This window comes from Stenella coeruleoalba (genome assembly GCF_951394435.1).
Source record: "Stenella coeruleoalba genome assembly, chromosome: 10".
NCBI classification, from domain to species: Eukaryota; Metazoa; Chordata; class Mammalia; order Artiodactyla; family Delphinidae; genus Stenella; species Stenella coeruleoalba.
Window position 1 is genome coordinate 1,803,364 of NC_137156.1, and position 23,827 is coordinate 1,827,190.

Sequence of the window (23,827 nt, forward strand, 5' to 3'; positions counted from 1 at the left end):
TTACCAGAGCTGGGTGGTTTTTTCCGTTGTTGTTGATTTAGTTTACGCAAAGCTATTTTAATACTATTTGCCGTGGCGAAGGACAAGACCTCTTTGTTTCACCTGAAGCACAGCTAGCGCCAAAGCTGCCGCCAGCTTGATTTGCTTCGAAGTCAGGCTGGGCTGCGCGTGGGAATCTTCCCATGTGCTTTACGACCACATGTGACCCAGGGCCGCATCTATCGATACATCATTCCTATAGATCTGAGGGCGTGTCCCCAGTGCACGTCTCACGGCCTGGCACAGAGCCACGGAAACGAGAAACGAAAACGCCACCTGGTTGATTTTTAGAGCGTTTCCTCAACCCATCCAAAAACCTCGAACCAACTGCAGGAGATTCCTAGGCCTCAATTTACATTGCGGATTAGGCCCTATCATAAGGCCTGGGAGCCTTCTTTTTCCGCAGGAATCATTTTCAGCCACCAGATTTTTAAAATCAATATTATCTCAAAATTGGTTTTCCTCATATTGTATGTTGCCAAAAGCCGTACCTTAGCCTGGCGGGAAAGGTTGTGAAGAATGATCTACTTTTCTAACACGACACTCTTCTCAAAGGAGTCTGCTCCCAGAGTAAATATCTGAAGCTTACATTTTCATTTGAAAAAGAAAAAACAGTGGGAAAGTAAACCAGGAAGCACCCACATCGCAGGGACATGCAGTGGTAACGGGTGGGTTTGTGTGGCCCCTGGAGGGATGGGGGGACCTGGGAAAGGAAGGCAGTCAGCCCGAGCGGCTGGCGCGAGGCGGACCCGGCCAAGTCTCGCGAGGTCTCCCCGAGCATCTCCCACAAGGATGCCGTCTCTCTGTGCCAGGGGGACAAGATCAACGCTTCTGTCTTTGTCCTCCGCATGCCTGTGGCACTGCCCGGCTGCTGCCACCCTCCATCGCCCTGGGCTTAAGAGCCAACCTCCTTGGAAGGACTCAGCCATCTCCCACCGCCTTTTCCCCTCATCCTTCCCCCCCAGACCCTGGCAACAGGCCTGCCTCTCTGTCCCCCACTGAATTCCTTCCCTCCAGGCCTCCAGAGTCACCCCAGTGCTTATGGTGGGAAGCTGGTTTGTGGTCAACCCTTGGGGTTTGTGGTCGCTGGGGACAAAGCTGCCTCTGGGAGGGACGGGGGGGAGAGAGAAGGACCGACCAGGCCCAGCTGTGTGCGGACACCAGGGCTCCCGGCTCACAGCGAGGCCGGGCTGTAGCTCATCCCAGGCCCCGGGGCGCGGGGCGCCCTTGTCCACACTGTCACCAGACACAAAACAAGACTTCCTCCTGTGCCCAAACCCTGAGGCCTTGCCATTCTGGACAGACAAGAATGGTCTCTGTATGTAGAAAGCAAAAGCATCCCTGCTGACTGCTCATCAGTGTCTAAATAAGCGACAGAATCCTCAGTAAGTGGCCCTCATACCAAAGGCTGAGCGCTTGCCTCATGCTGGCTCGTGACTTTTACGATGATTTACGGAATGATTTCTGCTCTACCCGATCTTATTCTACAACCGATTCGAGGCAGCTTACAAGAATACATACAGTCAAACAGACAAAAAAAGCCTCAGGACCAGAGTAAATATGAATCAGAATCAGAGATTAAGGTGAGCGGGCAGCGAGAATGCAGCCTCACAGGCGCGAGTCCAGCAGAGATGCTGACGCCAAGCTGCACAGCCGGCCGTGGACCTGCTGCCCGAGACGAGGGAGCTGGCTGGGGGTGAATGTCTCCCGCACCGGATGCAAACGCTGGGATTTCTAAACGTCCTCTGTAATAAGTACACTTCCCTAGGCCTCTCCTTTAGGCCATAAATCAGGCCATTTATTGATATGACAGAAGATATTCACATGTAAAACTCTCTCTCTGAATAATTCTGACAAAATTCTAAGCAGGGCAGAGGCTTTGCAGGAAGAGGTGGGGCCTTGGGGTCCCAGAGTGGGTCCAGACCCGGAGGCAGCTCAGGGGGAAAAGAAGCGTGAGCTTTGGGGTAGGATCTCGCTCTACCGCTGACTAGGGGCGTGGTCTTGGGGGGTTAATCCTAGGTTTTCCCATCTCTACAAAGAAGGTATTATTTCCCCTGATCTCACACGGTTGTTGCAAAGACTCCCAAGGACCGTTTCTGTGCAGGTGTTACTTCCTGAGCACCTACTGTGTGCCAGGCCCTGGGCTCCGGGCTTTTCTTGGATGATCTCATTGGAGCCACTCAACAAGCATAGGAAGTGAGACTATTTCTGGACCACAAATCTGGAACCGGAGGTTTCTGCACTAGAAAATGGCAGACGGGGTGCCAACACAGCAGCCCGGTTTCAGGGTCTCCCCAGAGGAAACGCTGCCCCACTTCCCACACAGTCAGAAGGCCCTCCCCTCCCCTCCCCTCCCCTCCCTAGGCTCAAACGCCTCTTCAGGAAAAGGCCCGAGACCAACCTTTCAAGAGGGCGCCTCCGGGGACTATTTGGCCACCAGGTCCTGGGCGTCAGAGCAGCAATTCTTCCTCTTCTAGGGAAACCAAGAAGTGAGTTTTGAGAAGGATTAGAACCTTTCATCAGCTCCTGACTTGAGATCTGACAACACCTGAAGAGGCAGTGACTTGTCACCGGGTATGTCCTGCCCTTGCAGAGACGCCCCTGGAGGCTGAACGGCTGACGGCCTCTTACAGACGCACCAACCGGCCCCAGAGTCCAGCTCGAGGGCGTCCCCACTCTCCCCTGAAGCTCCGTCATCACCACCCTTCCTCTCAGAGTCACAGACAAAGAGCTTTGTACCTCATGACGCTTGACTTTTAAACGTGTGTGTTTTGTCAAAACTCATGTCAACAAATGCTCACTTCGACAAAGCACAGAAGTCAAGACAGACTGACCAAAGGATGAGTCAGACACGGACAGTCAGACACGGACACTGCTTTTCCCGGATGTTCTCAAATCCAGCTGGCAAGATTTAAGTGCCAGGGCAGAGTCTCGAGAGGACGGAGAGAGCGTCCCCAGCTTGGGGCTTGAGAAGGCCGTCCTGGAGGAGGTGGCAGTGAAAGTGGGCCTCAGACACTGGCTGGGATTCGGGCTGATCCGGACGGAGCCGTGGGGATGGGGCTGGGAGCCCGACCTCGGGATTCACTGGGGCCGAACTGCTGGGTGTGTGTGTTCATGGTGCACGAGGGGAAAGACCGGAAGAGTTCCTGATCAGGGAATCGTATAATCAGAGCTGTAATTAATGAAGTGATGATTTGGTGAATTAGAGAAGAGAGTGGGCGGAGGTTGAATATCAGCTCCAACGTTATCTTATTAGCTCACTGAATGGGAAGAAGGACGAGAGCTGAGGCAGGTGCACGGGGGCGCGGAAGGGAAAGGTGGAAGGTCATTAGCTCTGGGAGGAAAGAATCACGTCGCCTTTGTTCAGTTTTCCTTCCTCTGGCCACAAAGCATGGAATACAGGAGGTGCTGGCTAAGTTCCCACAGATTTGCAGTGAGGCTCTGCTCCGTCCCAGGTGAGAGCTGTTTCTGATGGAAGATGGGTTACGTGTGGATGGTGACACAGAGCAAAGGTGGGAACCTCAGTCTTGTAAGCGTAACAGAGAAGGCAGAGAACTCCAGGGCCTCAGCGTCTGAGAAGGAAAATCCTTCCTAAATTCACTGACCACAGTCACGCGCAGCAGTTCCGAAACAGGAAGTGCTTTTAAGCACGAAATACTTAAAAGGGATAAAAGCTTATTAAGAAAACTTTTAAAAATAGAATTTAGATTTAAATAGTTTGGGTAAGCGTTAACTTTTCAACATAGAGTTGAATTCTGATTCTATAGAACATAGAACCAAGATGATTCCAGAAATGAGTCTTCTGGGAAAAATTAGTCTCAATATTTCACTGAAGAATAAACTATATTGAGCTTGGGTGTTGGCCTTCAGGAACAGCAACGATGTCCTACAAGGATGGTTCCGGCATCGTCACAGCAGGATGGCAGAGTGGGGACCCTCGTCCGACTCCCGAGCCTGCTGCCTGCGTGGGATGCTGGATGAGCCCCTAACCCTGTCCTCGGCGGCCTCATCCACGTAACGGGGATGATAACAGCGCCCGTTTCGGAGGCTTGGCCTGGGGACCAAATGAGCTAATTTTCATAAAGCAGTTAGAACGGTGCCTGGCACGGCGCTGTGTAATTATAACGTTCATGGAAACTAACTGGACTTATACAATGGAATTTTTCAAAAGTCCTCACTGTTCTTGAAATGTCTGTTCACCTGAGGCACCGGCAGTTGGACAGAGTAACAGAAAGGGGATTTTTGTTGTTGTTGTCATTATATGGTTTAAAAAATATTTTTAAACACTTTTAAACTGTATAATGTCATTAATTATCTGCTGTGGTTTCCATATTGTCGACCACGTCAAAGTGTATTTGGACACCAATAAGCTTGGATAAAAATACATCAGTGGAAAATTGGCCCAGAATAGGTTGGTAACCCTAATAAGCAGGTTACGCAGTCTGGGTGAGGCACCTGCTAGGGAATAAGCCTATTTTTACTTGACATCAGTACCAATTATCAAGGAAAGGTATATTCAGACACAAAGAAAACTTACTACCCATGCTGAATTTAGAAGTGAAGTTAATTTCAATAAAAACTGGATGTGGAAAAAGTGAGTACTGGGAGCACAGTCATCCCAGGGTTCTGGTCAGTGGAAAAGCTCCATTCCGAAGCCCCAGGGGGCGCGGGAGCAAAGGTGGAGGAAAGGAGAGTGTATCAGGCACATCCGGCACCAGGACACGACAGCAGCCGTCTCAGCTGCTACTCACCCCAGGCCCGCGTCCCCAGAGAGGCCTGACGGCCTGTGTTCTTGCCCCGTTGACCACCCTGAGTATTCAGCAAAGTTACTTAAACGTTACACATCTGCTTCTGTGTTATTGGTGTATTCCACAGAATCTGGATGGAGATGGTCTGAAGGGGGCTGTGACAGTAATTCAGGTGACAGGCGTCCCGGGCAAGATAACCACTCAGACGGAGAGGATTGTACAGATTCCAGAAATAATTGGGGGAAATCACGTATAGAAGCTTGGAAATAAACTACAGATGAGATGAGGGGATTGAGGGAGAGGAAGGAAGCAAAGAGATGCTCTGGGGTCCAGTTGAGGCCATTCGGGGGAGGTGCCGCTCTGGGAGGATGGTTGAGAATGAGGTGAGGGCGGGGTGGGGCGGGGTGAGTTCCGTTTAGAGCTGAGAACATCCGCGTGGAAATGCCCAGCGCACAGGTGGCTGTTCGGATCTGAAGCTTAGGAAAGGAATCTGTGCTGAAGAGGCAGACGAGGAAGTTGGGGTGTAAACAGTAATTAAGGCAAAGAGAGCCAATGGGGACTCCATTCAGGAACTGCCCACAGGGCAGCGCTCAGTTACTCTGGACGTGCACCCCGGGCCCCTTCATTTAGTCTTTGGTAAGAGTCTTGAGTACTTGTATTCATCTCTTGACCAAGCTGAATATCGCAGGGTTTTGCCACCCAAAGCAGACTAAACCAGGTAAGCACAGAAGCTGGGATTCTGAGTTGTGTTTGAAGGAGCATATTTACCTTGAATGTACATTAACACGTGTTCGCCAAAGCTTTACGTGTTTATAGACCCTAGGCTATATGCGGGCGTGGGCACAGTTACCGTGATACAATTCACTGTGCAATGGGTACAGTAATTAAATAATAAATGTAACAAATAGTTCTGCTGAAAATAATGCTCTACTAAACAATGTAATTAGCAGTCATTAGAAACATAAATTGCTCAATAAACACATTTTAAGCAATTTAACACTTTAGCACAAGATTTGAAGCCCAAGAGAAATTAATTAGAAAGAACTTCACTCAGGGCTAAGGTGCCTCTAGCATCTGCTCGTCGGCAGACTGAAGCCGACTGGAAAAGAGGGGAAGCCGGGAGCCACGGTTACCTGCGCGCTGAGCCGGGAGCGGAGCGTGTGGTCCGACAGCCAAGGGTGCTTGAGGGCTTCACTCGCGCTTATCCTCCAACTAAAGGGAAACGCAGGGGGTTAGTGTATCCCCTGCGTTTGGATCCTCCCCTTCCACCCAAGGCTCTGAACGAGATAGAAATGTATCTCTCTCTCACATGATAGTCTAGGGCTGGCCTGGTTCCAGGCTCCAAACACGGCAAAAGAGACCTCGGCTCTGACCACTGCCTTTGGGAGACCAGATGGCCGAATGTCCAGGACAAAGCAAGGCAGATAATTCAGAATTCTTGTTCATAACTGAACATTTATCTTCAGATAGAAGTAACCATTCTTGATGGAATGTCTGAGCTTCATAAATTGAACTTCTATCAGTCAGTTGAAGAATCAACATATATTTATTAATATAAGACAAAATTCTACTATGATTCTTGATGATTGCAAAAGCAATGTATGTGTCAAAACTTTTGAATAATATGTATTGCTAGTGTTTGAATTAAGTTTTGAGAGTCAAATAAATGGAGAAGTAGATGGAACGTCGATGTAAGTACTGAGAGAGAGTATATTAGAAAGTCTGGAGCCAACAAAGGTTTATACAATTAAAAAATACATGAGGAAGAATCGTAAAGATTATATATCATAATTTTAAGCTTTGTAAACCTGTCTTGTGTACTAATGTTTATCACATTAAACAAAATAACCTTTCAAACTTAAAAATTATGAGTGAGTGCAATAATCTGAAGTCTGCTTCTGAAACAGTATCAAGAACGTAGTTTCAAGCCGTCATGAAGTTCAGTCTATAGAATTGCTTCAATAAAATTGCCTCATTAGACACCAAATATTTAAGTATAAGAAGAGGATGTAATGGAAAAGAATCTGAAAAAGAATATATATGTATAACTGAATCACTTTGCTGTATACTTGAAACTAACACAGCATTATAAATTAACTACACTTCAATTAAAAAGAAGAAGAGGAGAGAAGCCTTTACTTTAGTCGATGAAGGATAACTTGGTGACAACATCACCAGTAGGACCCTAAATGAATAGATATAATTAAAAAAAAACAACTCTGGACCTCCATCAACTTCAGTTGGAAGAGTTAGTCTGTTGACTACCATAAATTTTCCATGTTGGACCTCAGAAGCATTCCAACAGCTGACAGTGCTAAAAAATTATCCCTGCACTCCAGTGTCAAACTTTCAAGAGCCGACTATTAAAAAGTTAACTATAACATTGTACTAATAATTAAATATTTAATACAATTTCAAGTTTACTTCTGTAGCCCAGAAATTTATTCTATGATAGTAATGGTCGCCATTGGCCTTGGTTTCATTCATGCACTGACTTGAATGCTCAGCCAGTTGTTTTTCTGCCCAAACATGCGATTCTTGCTCTTTAGGTAAAGAACGAAGCCCTCAGACTGAGGGTGGGCAGAGCAAGGGTGCTGGAGCCCCTGAGCCAGCTGGGCGGCTGCTTCCCTGCTCTGAGCCTCAGCTCCCTCATCTGTAAAGTAACTGTGACAGCATCCACAATGCCACCGGATCAGCTGGAGGATTAACCAGCTGACACAGAAGAGCACGTGTGTAACATAGGTTCTCAGTAAGCGTGGATTTCTCAGCCTCCAAAGATTTGACGGAGATGACATTTTGCATCTGTTCTCTGCTGGCATTCAGCAATGTACAGACGGCGATGCCGGTTACATCATCAGCGATGCTGGTACAATATACAGACAGTGATGCTGTCTTTCCTTATCTTTCTTGGCTCTAAAGAGCTCTCCGATTGACACGCCAGCCGGGCTAAGCCCTCCTCACCTTTCAGGCTCAGTTCTGGCCCGTGTCAATATACTCCATCTTTAATAAATGTTAACCACATTTCACTGCCTCTTTTAAAATATACCCGTGTCTTCTATTAGCTCATGACTTAATTAAAGGCAGGGACTGGGCTTTATGCATCTGTTCTCAAAGCCCCAGACATATTTCCTGGCAGCTTGGAGATAGTCAGTGAAGTGCTGCATGAAGGAGTATGTCAGGCTCTGCACCAGACCCGTTACCCCTGCCGTTCCCTGACCCCCATCACCCCCATGGTTCTAAAATGCAAGCCCCTATATTTCAGTATCACTACTCTTCGTCCACTGAAGTTTGAATTATGTGATGTTAGCAGGGCAGAAAAGTAAAAGTCCACGTAATACATAACAGTTAAGTGCACGGCCTCGTGCTGATCGTCGGTTCTGCCACTTAGCTAGCCGTACGATCTTGGAGTCTCACGCATAGAATATTATTGATAATTTCCACCCATGGGGCTGTGTGGGGTTAAAGAGATAATGTCTGTAAAGCAGTTGGCACAGTCTGGTCCATAGCAGACTCTCAAATGAAATGATCGTCAAGTGTTCACCTGCATGGAGCCACATATGCCTCGTAGATGTGAAAGGGATCATGGGAATAACTTGTCCCGAACCCTTCATTTGGAGGGTGAGTGCACAGAGGCCCAGCAAGAGACCCTAACTGCCTTGTTGGAAAAGGCAGAAGGATGGGTTTTTGCAGCCCCATTCAAGCCTCGTGACCACGGCAGTCCCAGATCTCAGGAAACGGGGTCAAGGGCATCAAATTCATTCTAACTACGACTCTGCAGGTGCAACACAGATGTCACCGAGGGGGTGGTAGTTCTCTGACATGAGTTCTCACAACCCTGGTGGAGCATGCCTCTCTGTTACCCCTACTTCTTCCTGAGCACAGAGTGGATGTGATCACCTCTTCTCCTTGATCAGAAGCTTGGAGATGAACCCCCGGGCCTCCTCCGAGATGTCCTGAAATTCTTCATCCTCCAGATCCCACCTGCAGGCCAGGATGTTGTTCAGGGTCTCGGCGTCGTTATCTCCCAGGAAGGGGGACAAACCGCTGAGTCTGTAAGACACGGAGTCCGGGTTGAGTAGTCTTTAAACACCTTCAAACCCTGTACAGATAAGTTGCCTTCTTGTTTCTGTCCTTTAAAACTGAAAGGAGGCAAATCACCAAGAATTAAGCATAATTTTATAATATGTCTTTGCAATCGAGAAAACGCTATGTCTCCCACCCAACTCCTAACTTAAACAAGGTCACAATGAAGGCGGCAGCTACCCTCAGGTATGAATCTCAGAGAAGAGTAAAACTGCCTTTTTAAAGCACTTTACAGCTAGCAAAGTGCTGTCACATCCGCAGACGGCAACCGCCAGGAACGTCACTTCTGAAGAGTAAAGCTACTGAGTCATTTCAGGGATCAGGACACAAGTTTGGGGGCGGTTGCGTTCTTCTAGTTTCTTTGGGGGCACTAGGTGTTGTCCTAGGGTTAGGGTGATTATGAAGAAGACATCCTTTTACTTTTTCAGGGGATGTACAGGGAATTCCTTTCACCCACGGGAGTCAACAGAACCTAGGAAGTATCTGACTATGGAACAGAGTTATTTATTTTCGAAAGACCTAAATTAGGGTTTTTATTCAAAATAGCAAATAGAATATGCGGGGCGATTGAGAACAAGCGTCAGAGGGGCTGGGGGTCCACTTACAGCATGTAAGTGATGACTCCCACGCTCCACATGTCCGTGGAAAAGGAAACAAAATCATAGTTCACAACTTCAGGGGCGAGGAATTCTGGCGTTCCGAAGTTCACCTTCAGCTTCTCTCTGGGTTTGTATCTGAAATTTAGGAGACAGTGCAGAGGAATGGAGAAGGTCAGTCAAAAGTCAAAAAGCACGGAAGTGGAGAGGAGGCGGTCAACGAGCAAAAGAACTGCAGCCACACAGCAAATTTAAAATAAAGAGACGATAAAGGAAATCCCATACTGAAGAGACAGTGTCCACAACTTGTAAAGAAGCTTCCCACTAGAAAGCCTTAATAATCTGAAATAATTGTGAGAAAAGCCACTTGGAATAATTTCGAGCACAAATTATGGAACACAACAAAAGGAGCAGTGATACAGACTGTGACATGTTGATGGCTTGAACGAGCCTGTTTTAATGAATAAAGAAGATGCGGTAATTTACGACCATTTAATATTTTCACTAATGCGCTGAGGTCCATGCAGAGTCTCTGCTCCCTTAAGAGGCTGGTCTGAGCCAGAACCCTTTGCAATCTTGGTCACACTATTAATTTTTTTAAGTAAATATTCTCTTTACACATGGAACAAATATAAAAGACTAAGACAAACTCTTACAAATCCTGAATTAATGTCTTCAAGTTTAATAACTGCACTGTATTAGGTTTTAATATTCCATATTTTTCTTGCGTGCTCTGTGCAAACTCCTAAACGTTCAAATTCCGAAGCCAGCAAGGTAAAGCTGAAACGTAACTTTGGTTAATTCTAAATGGGGATATGAAACCAAGGGGTACGTCAGATTTTTCTTTGCAAAGAACGAGCACCACCGTGCTCCCTAACTCAGTTCATACACCTATGTCCAAACTGACATACCTTCTGGCCAATCCAAAGTCAATAATTTTTATTTGTTTAGTATCCCGATTCACACACAGGATGTTCTCAGGCTGCCAGGAGAAAGAGACACATTAGCAATGAAAACAACCATCCTTCACTCAAATTGTCCCTGAACCACAACTAAAAATACAACGATGCTCGGGAAAAGCAGATCGGGCCTTTCCCTCTGGGGCTGGCTTGTCTGCGTGGGTATTTTCTCCTTTAATTATGTGGTGGACAAGGCTGCAGGTCCCCTGCCTCGCTCGCCTGGCCCTGCCCGTCCCTCCCCCAGCTCTGCCGCCGACGATCACGCCTGAGTTCAGGCCGAGGCCTCCTGCCTCAGGCCTTTCCAAACGGACTGGTGGGGGCCGTCTCAGCCTTGACATCTGCCCCCTAAAATTATGAAGTATGAATTTCCCCTTCTTGGAGGAATATTTTTCCTGAGGATTTATGAGTTCCAGGAGAAATGGCCTGATTCATTCCACCAGCCACACTGAACATGCACTGTAACGAGAACGGCTCTAACCTCCGGACGTTCCCTTCGCGCTCAGTCTGTGGGAAAGTCATATGTGAAAGGAGGGGCTCCCTCACCCCCGTTCACTCTCCATTCTCAGCAATTCCAGAGCTGTGCTGAGTTTGGTCTCAGTGTCTAAAACCCTTGACTAAGTGTTCCCTTGGAGTCTGAGTCTGGAAAGACTTTGCCCCGCCAACCGGACAGTCTCAGGGTGACGAGGAGAAAGGTAGGTAGCACTACAGCTCAGTGTTTACAGAATGTCTTACAAGTGTACCTACCTTTGTTAAGATAGAAAAACCGAGGTCTGGGAAAAATAAGGGATTCGTTTTAAAGTCCAGGTCATCCATAAAAGAGAAATAAAAATTTCAAAGAAGTGCCTGAAACTTTCAAGCTCTAATTAACCCCAACTCTTCCCTAAGTGCTGGGGGGAAGGGGGAGATTGGCCAAGTTGCCAAATCCCCAGGATTCATGTCCCATCCTTTAGGTGGGATCATGGCTGCCCCTCCCCTGCCCGTCTAGGTAGAGAAGAGGTTAGAATGAGATCAGAAACTCAGAAACACTTCATGAAATGACCTAGTGTCACCTTGCCAATAATCAATAGTCCATTTGGTCGGGCATAATGTCTTTGGAAGCCTTTTTTCTAAAATATCTCTAAAACAGAAGTCTATAAGAAAAGGCGGCTTATGGAAAAGTGGGTGCTATACGAGAAGATTTGGCCTCATGCTTAAATAACTGATCGATCGTGTATAAAGCTGTCCGATTGCCAAGGAGCACCGTGACGTAAAATATTTGCAGAATGTAAAGAAACAGCTCTGAGGGCACTTTCAAAAGTTACATTTTTTTTCTAATTATGAAATTAAAGCATATTCATTGAATAAGTTTTGCAAAACACAAAAAATATATAAAGGAGATCATTCTTAAGTCACCTATAATCTCCCCTACATAGTGACAAGCATTCAATATTTTGGGCCCCTTTCCTTCCAAGGAGCTTTCTGGAAGGGATGCCTGACCCTTAATGACTCATCCAGCTGTCGCTTTTATTATGATCTTTACATACAAGCCACAGCTAAAATTGCCCGTTGCAAGTCCTCAATCAACAATATGAAGCCACATATGGAGTTGTTTGACTTATGACAGGTCAGGTCCTCATTTCAGTTGCCAGTCAAAGCCCTTTAGGGATATGTGTAAGAATATCTACCCTCAATGAAAATGCTCTGTGAAAACATGCATTATCAAACCAGCTCATAGCCACGGGCTTTGCTAATGATTTTTAACCTCTGGCTGTGTCATTTTATATATCACTTCCTTCTGGCCTGTGAATGGGAGAGGCAAAAGACATAAATCAAGAGAGTAAGGGAAGCCAAGTTAGAGGAGCAGCGGCCCATGGAAACCTATTTAAGGAAGTTACATTTATTTAGCTCTGCAATCCCTGATGACTTGCAGTAGATGGTATGTTATACAGAATATATATTTTATCTCCCTGTCACGCTGTGCAAACAGGGAAATGAGAAAATGACTGAGCCACACAAGAAGATGCACTTTACGAAATTAGAGCTGGTCGGAGTTATTGGTCCTTCCCTGGTTGTAACTATGCACCGTCCAATTCTAGGGACTTCATAATGGGAGAGAGAGCGAAAGGAAAGGCTCATTAAATAAGAGGAGAAAGAAGGCTTGGCTCCCCGCTGTTGGCACAGGCTTTCCACTGCTCCCAGGGTGCTGCCCAGCCCCACCCACCCCCTTCTGCCCCTCGCCCTTTTAGCACCTCCCTCTGGCCCTGTATCCCATTCTGCCATAGGTTTCTCCTCTGTGCTCTAGTATGCCTGTAGAAAAACAATCCCTAAAGTCCTCACTTTCCTAAAAGGTTTTAGGAGAGTGTTGGGGATTCTTGGAGAGCTGGAAAGTTTGGCTACAACCAGGAAATTCTGAGTTAGCTAAAATTCTCCCAGCCACTCATCCTAATAATGAGAGGATGCAACACGGATGCTGTGATGGTGGTGGTGATGGTGATGATGGTGGTGATGGTGGTGGTGGTGATGGTCATGATGGTGGTGGTCATGATGGTGGTGGTGGTGGTGATGGTGGTGATGATGGTGATGGTGGTGATGGTGGTGTTGGTGGTGATGATGGTGATGGTGATGGTGGTGATGATGGTGATGGTGGTAGTGATGGTGATGGTGGTGATGGTGATGATGGTGATGGTCATGATGGTGGTGGTGGTGGTGATGATGGTGGTGATGGTGGTGGTGGTGATGATGGTGATGGTCATGATGGTGGTGGTGATGGTGGTGATGATGGTGATGGTGGTGGTGATGGTCATGATGATGGTGATGGTAGTGATGATGGTGGTGGTGGTGATGGTCATGATGGGGGTGGTGATGGTGGTGGTGATGATGGTGGTGATGGTGATGGTGGTGGTGGTGATGATGGTGATGGTCATGATGGTGGTGGTGGTGGTGATGGTGGTGATGATGGTGATGATGGTGATGGTGGTGGTGGTGGTGATGGTGGTGATGATGGTGATGGTTATGATGGTGGTGATGATGGTGATGGTGGTGGTGATGGTCATGATGGTGATGGTAGTGATGGTGGTGGTGATGATGGTGGTGGTGATGGTCATGATGGTGGTGGTAGTGGTATTGGTGGTGATGGTGATGGTGGTGGTGATGATCGTGGTGGTGGTGGTGGTAATGATGGTGATGGTGGTGGTGATGGTGGTCATGATGGTGCTGGTGGTAGTGATGGTGGTGGTAGTGGTATTGGTGGTGATGATGGTGATGGTGGTGGTGATGATCGTGGTGGTGGTGGTGGTAATGATGGTGATGGTGGTGGTGCTGGTGGTCATGATGGTGCTGGTGGTAGTGATGGTGGTGATGTTGGTGATGGTGATGGTGATGGTGGTGATGGTGGTGGTGATGGTCATGATGATGGTGATGGTGGCAATGGTGGTGGTGATGATGGTGGTGGCGATGATGAGGGTGGTGGTGGTGGAAACCATCTCCCATGTGAATTCCTTTAACAAAGGCAAGTTACAAGAATCTGAATAGCCGTTCCCTACAGATGGAGACATGCACATATTAGGAGGTGAGAGAAGTTGAGAATGGGGAGATGAGGCTAAGAATCCAGAGTTTCAAATTCCTGAATATGTACCTAGTGACAGGATCCATCCCCCGAGCTGGTGTACAGTACCCAACAGGGCCCCCTGATCCAAGTCCACTCACTGAGGGGAGGGTTTGGGAAGGGTTTACATTTCAGATGATGCAAAACACACCCTACCTTCAGGTCTAAGTGGAGGATGTACATCTGATGCATGTGCCTTACCCCCTCACATATCTGCCTGATGAACAGGATGGTATCAAGCTCGGTCAGATTGTAGTTGTCATCAACGATGCGGTCGAAGAGCTCCCCTCCATCCACACTGCAGGGAAAGAGGGGGGTGTCCTGAGTCACGACCTCTTGATGAGCATGTGTTTCTCGTGTCTGAGTCTCTCTGACTCTTCCAACAGGTGTGTGGGCAGCTATGTCTCTACCTTCTCAGTGAGATGCCTCTTACGTTGAAGGCCCTTATTTGAGCCACCATCACTTTCACAGATGGAAAGTCTCAAAGCCCTCTCATCCAGTGGCTACAGCTCTGGGATGGGCCCATCTCTGCTGTTTCCTAACATATACGGAGGATGAAGAGGATGCTAAGAAGGCAGGGAGAGGGATTCCAAATACCACGGGAAGGTTAGACTAATTTCACTGATGATAAAATGCTTCTATGTGGCTGATGCTGGATATTTTATTATCCAAAATCCCCATTGCACAGTGATAAACAAAACCCCAAACGGGGGCTGGGGTGGGGAAATGATGTGAATCACAAACACCGATTCAGTGTCAGAATGACTCACTGTCTAACTAAACACTTACTACGTTTTTATGACAGTAATTTGAAACAGAAACTTCTTAGCCCTACTTGTAAGAGTGTGACATGAACTTTGTATTAGCAGTTAGGTCAAAGGTGAGATGCAGTTCAAGAATCACTTTCCGCCAGGTTACCCAGAACAAGAGTTAAGCCGGCGTTTTGACAGCACAGCCTGGAAATAAAGCTAAACCTCTGTTGTCGTCCTGCTACTTATCAACAAAATCTCACATGGAGGCGTCAGTTCCCGAGTAATTTCCTTCCCGAAGTGGATGCGATTCTGACACATGCAAGTCAGAACCAGGGCGCCCCAGCACGGTCCAGCAGCTCCGAGGCGGACAGAGCCGCAGCCGCATATAAAGGGGCCCTGGCTGTGTGGGTAGGTTTGGGGCAGCGGCGGGGGACATACTACTCCATGACCAGGACGATGTCGTTCTTAGACTCGAAGGCGTCGTAGAGCTGAACGAGGTTCACGTGGTCCAGCTGGTTCATGACGTTGATCTCGTTCTTCACTTCATCCTGGGAGAGGGAAGGGCTGGTTTAGCGCCGTGAGGACAACGGCCAGGTGGGGTCCACACCGCACAGCCCTCACCTTGTCCTTCATGCCTCTGGTCTTGATGATCTTGGCCGCCAGCTTCAGACCTGTGGCTTTCTCCTCACACTTGTGAACCTGGCCAAAGCGCCCCCTGCCAGAGAAGAGGACGAGGCCCAGCATGAGGGTCTGTCCCCACCAGGGCCCTGCTCCAGTCACTGCCCAGTGGACGATACAGCTGCCCGGCACCCCTCTTTTTGACTTTGAATGAGCAAGCCTGTTATGCACGTGCTGTAGCCAATATCTCCTAGAACAGGGGCTTCCCTGGTGGCGCAGTGGTTGAGAGTCCGCCTGCCGATGCAGGGGACGTGGGTTCGTGCCCCGGTCCGGGAAGATCCCACATGCCGCGGAGCGGCTGGGCCCGTGAGCCATGGCCGCTGAGCCTGCGCGTCCGGAGCCTGTGCTCCGGGGTGGGAGAGGCCACAGCAGTGAGAGGCCCGCGTACCGCAAAAATAAATAAATAAAAAATCCACTTGCTAATGCAGCGGAGACGGGTTCGAGCTCTGGTCCGGGAGGATCCCACATACCGTGGAGCAATAAGCCCGTGAGCCACAACTACTGAAGCACCTAGAGCCCATGCTCGCAACAAGCGAAGCCACCGCAACGAGGAGCCCCGCTCACTGCAACTAGAGAAAGCCTGCGCACAGCAACGAAGACCCAACGCAGAGAAAAATTAATTAATTAATTAATTTTTAAAAATATCTCCTAGAACACGTCAAGTTCTGATACAGGCCACTGGCATCAGAATTCCCTGGGGGGCGATGTCCCAGCCCTACCCCAGCCCTACTGATACAGGAAGGCTGGGGGAGGCCCCAGAAGCTGCACTTTCATGACGCCCCTTGGGTGGTTCATATGAACCCGAAAATTTGAGAACTTCCGTCACAGAAACAATAGAATCTTTCTGAATACATAGGAATGTAACAAGCTAGGCTTCGTAAGCATATGAGTGATACAGGCTGTAGGTGAGGCATACCAGATTACTTTTGGAAACTGCATATAAATAAGTAAGAAGTAATAACAAAATTGCATATAGACACATTTAATCAAAATACGTATTACATAATCACCTGTGAGATTTTTTGACAGTTTAGCTTGGATATAAATTTAAATATCCTTCTTTTTTTAATAAATTTATTTATTTTTATTTTATTTAATTTCGGATCTATTGGGTCCTTGTTGCTGCGTGCGGGCTTTCTCTAGTTGTGGCGAGCAGGCTCCTCACTGCGGTGGCTTCTCTCGTTGCGGAGCACGGGCTCTAGGCGTGTGGGCTTCAGTAGTTCTGGCTCGTGGGCTCTAGAGCGCAGGCTCAGTTGTTGCGGCACACGGGCTTCGTTGCTCCGCAGCATGTGGGTCTTCCCGGACCAGGGCTCGAACCTGTGTCCCCTGCATTGGCAGGTGGATTCTTAACCACTGCATCAGCAGGGAAGTCCTAAATATACTTCTTAAGACAGCTTCTTTCAAATATCCTCACACACCAAAGGGCACACTCAGGAACAATCTTCAGATCTGACTTGCTTGCCGTGATGCCTGATTTAGTGAAATAACTGGAACCCACGTGCCTGCCTGTGTCGCGCTGGCCGCATGCAGGAGTGGAAGGAGAGCTCCCCAACGTCGTGGCCAGAAGCCCACAGCAGAGGAGAGGGCTGCTGCAACAGTGAAGGGGTGGGAGTGGAGGCGAGGGCACCACATCCCCCCGACTCAGCCACGCTCCCTGAGCAGAAGCAGGCGGGTCCGTAAGCACAGCTGAGCACGACTTCCATCCCGCCCACCGGCCCAGGCGTGGTCTCTTTCCTGGAGCTCAAGAACCTACAGCCCCAGGCGCTTCCGATGTGGCTGTTCATTAGGAAAAGGCTTGCTTCTTAATTAGCAACGGCCCCCAGAACGGCCTGGCCCAGCAGTGGTGCCTCGTCGCTGTTTTGCTTTAGGGCCACCCCGTCTGTCTCTCTGGCCTGGTTTATTCTGCAAAGCTTTGAGTGATGAGGTGACCTCACAGGGTCCCTGCTGGTCCACCAGGCTGATAACGTCATGCTAACTGAACAGGGTGAGCAGGGACTCTAATCCCCCTACAGGCCACGGGGGAGATGAACCCCAGGAAAATTCAGGGGCCTGACACCGCATGCAGGGTCCAGGGATCCTTGCCATGGTGCAATAGCTCTGCCCAGAGTGCAGGAGAATTTGCTGCGTGTTGACTCTCCTACTACTGAGAAGGAGGGCCACCTGCTGATGACCTCTTCGTGTTTTGAGGCAAACATACACATCTGACTGTGTTCCTCTAACTTACTTACTGAGCCCAGAACAGGGGGTGATGGGCAGCTGGTCCTGCCTGCAGGATGACAAAGAAGAGTCAACGCTGCCCAAAGGGGCAGGAAGGAAACTCTAAGAGTCACTGACAAACCTCGATCAGAAGCACGCGCAAACCCTGGTGCCGCTTCTGCAAATAACTTCTCTCCTTTAGAGAAACAGTCGCTGGCTCGCCACCCAAGTACCCCTTTCCCCCTCAGCCCATCCTCACAGGCCTGAGGGGCCTTCGCCACAATGGATCAGCTGGCCAGCGGAGGAGGAGGAAGTTCATGTGTGTCCGCGTGACAAAGGGCAAAAGGTAAATGGGATTGGAAGGGGGGGAGGGGCTTTGCAAAATCAACCTCACCCCCAGGACCATAGGCGGGAACGCGCTCTGTAGTAGCCATGCGTGTTTTCCCTGTGTTGGTAAGTAAATTTCTATATATTTGTATAAATGTTCTGCTTTCCTCTTCCTATTTTACATAGATATGCTGATGGGAGTCAACTGAATAATTTAAGCCTTAAGTTCCAAGATCTCGCAGGGGGATTATTGTGACTGAGGTAGAAGAAGAAGGAACTTCCCCCAGTGACCGACCCGCCCCCGATAGACTTGACTCTTCCTACTTCAGGGAGATGTGGATGTCCTGCCAATAAGTCCTTCTGGGAGGCAAGTAACCGACTGAAATACAGTAATAATAGTAATTCATACGGTAACAGCGTAAACGGAAACCAACAATGACAAACACGTGCCATGAGAAATACAGTGTTCGCTCATTTCTACATTCTGTTCCTCGGTTTTCAAGCTTCTAAACCTTCTGAGGACTCACTCCAGACACGACAGCACAGGAAGTGAAGCAGATGTTAAATGCGGAGGGTAGTCACCACATCAACCTCTCCGGCATCAGTGATGATTTTCGGAAATGGTTAACATCTCTCATCTCTTAAAATGTTCGCTTATGATGTTTCCGGTTCTCTGGTTGAGACTGGCAAACACTTATGAAATTCTCAAGATCCATCTCTTTGTTCATAGCAGCACTATTTACAATAGCCAAGACATGGAAGCAACCTAAATGTCCATCAACAGATGGATGAGGAAGATGTGGTACATATATACAATAGGATACTACTCAGCCACAAAAAAGAATGAAATAATGTCATTTGTGGCAACATGGGTGGACCTAGAGACTGTCGTACTAAGTGCAGCAAGTCAGACAAAGACAAATTATCATATGATATCATTTCTATGTGGAATCTAAAAAATTGATACAAGCGAACTTATTTACAAAACAGAAACAGACCCACAGATAAAGAAAACAAACTTATGGTTACCAAAGGGGAAAGGCGGGGCAGGTGGCAGGATAAATTAGGAGTTTGGGATTAACATGTACACATTACTATATATAAAATAGATAAACAACAAGGACCCACTGTATAGCCCAGGGAACTCTACTCAATATTCTGTAATAACCTATAATGGAAAAGAATCTGAAAAAGAATAGATACATGTATATGTATAACTGAATCACTATACTGTACGCCTGAAACTAACACAACGTTATCAATTAACTATACTCCAATATAAAATAAAAATTTAAAAACATGAAGAAGCAGTACGAAAGCTAAAATAATAAAAATAAAATAATAAAAATAAATAATAAAAATAAAAACACTTATAAGAATTAAAACAACAGAAAAGACCTGTCTCTTTGAAAGCGCTCTTCTTTCCTCTTTTGTCGCGAGAGTGTTGAAGCTGTGAGCATTACTCACCCTCCTAGGATTTCGGTTCTGCTCACGGTGTAGAAGCTGTTGACCGCGGCCTGCTTGGCTGTCACGACGCGGTGATCAAACGGCGCAGGTGGTGCCCAGGCCTCGTCTGGAGGTGAGAGAAGGGCCGCGTGAGAAGCGGCCCGAGGGCCAAGCCTGGGCCTGAGTGCAAATGTGCTCATTTAATAAGAAAACACAGTGGCCACCTGTTTGATTTCTAATGATCCAGGGAATGTAAGTTTTCATTTCGTGTTAGGATACACGGCTCATGAAGGTGACGCGCAACACCTTTGAGAAAGGGTGTCAGGGCCTCTGCACCGTGGCACCTATCTCCCTCAGGGCAGCTTTCAGAAACGTCAAACAACTGCAAATCTCCAAGCCCCGTACAGTCCAAACAGGTGGTACTTTCAAACTGGAGATATCTGAACATAAACCCCAGAAACTGACCCATTTTTTTTAAAAGCACCACTGGTAAAGCCCATTATTTTCTTTAAGGCAGAAGAAAAAGATGAAAAATTTCTTCATGTCATTGAAAGGTTTGATATTACTATATATGACTTTCCAAAATATTTTAGCCAGTATTCAAGACACATTTAAGGCGCAAAGGTGCATTTTTCCTGGCTGAAATCCAACACCCAGTAAAACTGGCGAAGTATATATTGTACAGCTCTCAAATTTCTCCCGCCTTCTACCTTCCAGCCTAAGCATCTAACCTCCAGTCCACCTCAACTCTAAAATACATCGTTACTCACTAATATTCCTCCAGTATCCTTTTTACTTTTCCACGGTTACTTGCCGTGAACCTATTCATTTCCCCATTTATTCATTACTTAAACATCTACTGCGTGCAGCTTCTTACGTGCATACAAAGGGTACGAAGGGAAGTGAGTAGATAATAACTTCGCTTTCAAAAATTTACATTTATTCAAAATGTAATTCTTGAGCACTTATCTTGAGCTAGGTACTTTGCCAAGTGTTCATATTTTTTAAGATTCAGATAATATAAATCTCTGGGCAGCTGATTTGATGGGGACGTTCTCCCTTCACACCATAAATGTGCTGAAAAGTGAAGAAGGTATGAAAGAATTCTCTTGGTGGCATTCGTCTCTTCAGACCAAAAAAAACCCAAAAGTGATTGAGTTATGAACACAAATGCCATCAATGTGGCATGATGTCTCCTCCAGGCTGTTAGGCTAAGTGAAATGTAGTCAGAAATGTTTGCTGGAAAGGTTAAGGAGCTTTAAAGGGCTGGAAGAAAAGCCGTTTCCTACCCAGGGGGGCCACCAGATCTTGCTGCCTGGGGGTCTTTGCTCCAGGGAACCCCAGGACTTTGTCTTGTTGGTCCCCCCGGCGCCTCTGGCTTCCTGTGTCCTCCATGTGCATCTGTCACCTGCACCTGCCGCATCTATTCTGCTCTTCTTGTTCTCCTCCTGGACCAAGCTCACCTCTGCCCCTCTCCGCTTACTGCTGCCCGAGGGCTCTGTTGGATGGGAGTTCTGCAAAACAGGTCCTGTCGCTGACTTTCCTGTGGTTCGTGATGTGAAAATGGCTTTTCTGCTGCCATTATTTTACCTGGAATATAAAATCCAGCCACAGCTCTCAAAGTTTCCGGGAGAAAACTTCCAGATGGCCAAGTTTCTGAGCACTAAAGCATCCTCAAGATGATGCTTTGTTGAAGGGAGGTAAGCTTCGCGATGGAGAGTTGGCGATGTCGGTGTTCGGGGTGAGATGAAGCAGGATGCATCCCCGTCATCCCAAGCAGCACGGTTACAGGCGGAGATGACCAGCATCCCGGGGACCCTCCTAACAACCTCACGACCCCACGTTAGTCCACTGACCCTTTACAAAGGCAGTCATTTCATGACTGCCTAACTAGTCTGATCTCCATTTTTCACTTCCTTTCTTTAAAGACGATAGAAGTGACCACGTTAAAGCAGAATGAAAGGAGCAGTGGTCTCTGAGTGGTAACAGCAGAGAGTCAGCCTTTACTGGTGAAAGAACTGACCTAACAAGTTTCCCAACAGCTCCAGACCTTACTAAAAACATCTCTGCAGTGGTGGACTTTCTTAGTAAACATTAGTGTTACATTTAATTCTTGGAAACTTAGACTTCTCTACAATTAGTTTCCAAAATACATTAGTTAAGAATGAAATAAGGGGAATTCCCTGGTGCTCCAGTTGTTAGGACTCCGAGCTCTCACTGCTGAGGGCCTGGGTTCAATCCCTGGTCAGGGAACTAAGATTCCACAAACTGCGCGGGGCAGCCAAAAAAAGAAAAAAAAGAAAAAAGAAATAAGAGTTATGTCTTAAATCCCTAAAAAATACCACAGATGTTTGAACTGGGATGGTCTTTGTTCCAGACACTCTGTGGCTCATCGTAACGTAGAGTAATTCATTTGAGTTGGCCACATAATTGCCTGAATTTATATGTGAAACTTCACGGTTGAGGAAGAATCATTCAATGACCTACTGTGTACTCAATCCTCACAATATTTGGGAAGCAGCCAATTTATACATCTGATCAATCTGATCATTGCTCAGTTATCGATCTTAGGAAGGATGTGCTCTATACTGCTAAAAATAGGAAATTTTACTTGATATTTTAAAAGTACCGGATGTGATTACTACTAATCATTATATCCAGCTATCATTTGGTAGAAGACTTAGAAAACAATAAAATGCCTGAAAATGTCACAGGCAAGAAGAAAAAATAACAGCAAGAAAACGTGGCCAAGAAAACTCCACACAGCTGGGAAAGTGGCTTCTAAACCCCTGCTTTAAAGCAGAGTCACTTCAGTTATCCTTCGATATGGACTCAAATTGCAACGGCACATGGATCTGCAGAAAACGTCAGCTGTGGAAGCAAATGCTGTAAACCCTACCTTTCATAGGATTGACCACTGTTAGTTCTATGAACACACTGCTCTTTATTTGAACTCTTGTCCAGCCCCGTTTCATCTGGAATTTCGGATTCTCCTTTTTCCTTAGCTTCTCGGTCACCAGGCTTTTCCTTAGAACGAAGCCCATTTTCTCTTCTTTGAACACTGGCCATTCATTTTTATCTGCAGAGCCTTGCTTATCATCCCCAGAGCTATTATTTTCTTGTCAGCTCAGTCTCTCTGGGCATGAAATGTCTCTCCCGTCTTCACTTTCTCTTGGCTCTGTGGAATTTCTTACAGCAAAATCTTCTATTTCATCCTGTGGTCTTTCTGTATGAAATGCGGTGAAACTTCTCTGAACTAGAGGCAGGGGCCTTCTAAGCCTATTTCGTGTTGAGCTTTATTAAATGTTTCTTTCTCAGATTGTTCTTCGGGGAAGATCTCTCTAAAAGCCACCATAGGACACAGTGTTTTAATGGAGGACGCATGTGATCGGTGTAATTTTGGCTTCACAGAATGGCATCTCTATACAGGCTTCTCTTTATTGGCAGATAAAAGCTTTGGGGAAGCAAGTAGGAGAAAACGTGACCAGTGGACTGACAGCTGGGCCTCCAAAGAATTTCTAGTTTGTAACTAGTAGGACCCAAAGCAGGTATTCAAACGGCACTTCACCCGACACAGGGCATCACAAACACGTAACTTCCTCCGAACAAGAACAACCTCGCGACTTGTATAACAGAGCTTGACCCACAAATATCTAGTCTTATAGAAAGGTTACCTGTGGGAGGTGCCGTCCTTTTGCCTTTGTCTGGTGCTGCTTCCTTCAGGCCAGGGTGTGAGCACACCTGCTCCTTAGCCTGTGGGCACACGATTGAGTAATGAGTAATGTGGGTTACACATCACACCAGGCTCTCTCGACCTCAGCACTTCTGACACTTGGGGCTGGAGAATTCCTTGTTATGGGGAATGTCACAAGGATTATAGGATGTTTAGCAACATCTCTGGCCTCTGCCCACCCGAAGCCCACAGTACTCTCCCCCACCCAGGTGTAATAGCCAAAAAAATGCCTCCAGAAATTGCTAAATGTCTCCGGTGGGCAAACTCACCCCATATTGAGAACCATTATATTACACAATTCAAACACAGAAAAAACTACCAAAATAAATAGTAATTTAGAGGGCAGAACAGTCTGCATTAATGAAGCCCTGTACAGACTAGAGTATTTGAAAGCAAATGACCTCACTATTTTCAAAGAAATTTTGTAAAACTCTGGCATTGTTTGTGGAAGAAGGCCCATCTTCATGGATAGATAAAGGATATTGTAACGCGATCGTCACCCTTGACCTCTGTTTGCATTGTCTTGATATAGTTCACATATAAATCAAATAAAAATGAGAGGCTATATGTCAGTGGGTTTTGTAAACCAGAAAGTAGGAGAGTAAAGTAAGCTTTTATAAAAGGGGCTTCTACATTGCTTAGAACAGATGGCCCCTTTCTAAGGAGATAAACATTCTTTTCACAGTC

The 23,827-nt window shown here is 47.0% G+C and overlaps 1 protein-coding gene across 1 annotated transcript; it reads right to left on the minus strand.

Moving 5' to 3' along the window:
• Positions 1–5,842: 5,842 nt before the first annotated feature.
• Positions 5,843–23,184, minus strand: MYLK4 (myosin light chain kinase family member 4; the record flags this gene model as incomplete). The annotated part of the gene is made up of 9 exons (XM_079933197.1): positions 5,843–5,999; positions 8,685–8,837; positions 9,476–9,604; positions 10,378–10,448; positions 14,165–14,306; positions 15,199–15,308; positions 15,382–15,475; positions 19,429–19,534; positions 23,082–23,184. Coding segments are annotated over 9 exons (1,053 nt in total), but the record flags the coding sequence as incomplete, so codon positions are not given.
• Between the last annotated feature and the right edge of the window lie 643 nt (positions 23,185–23,827).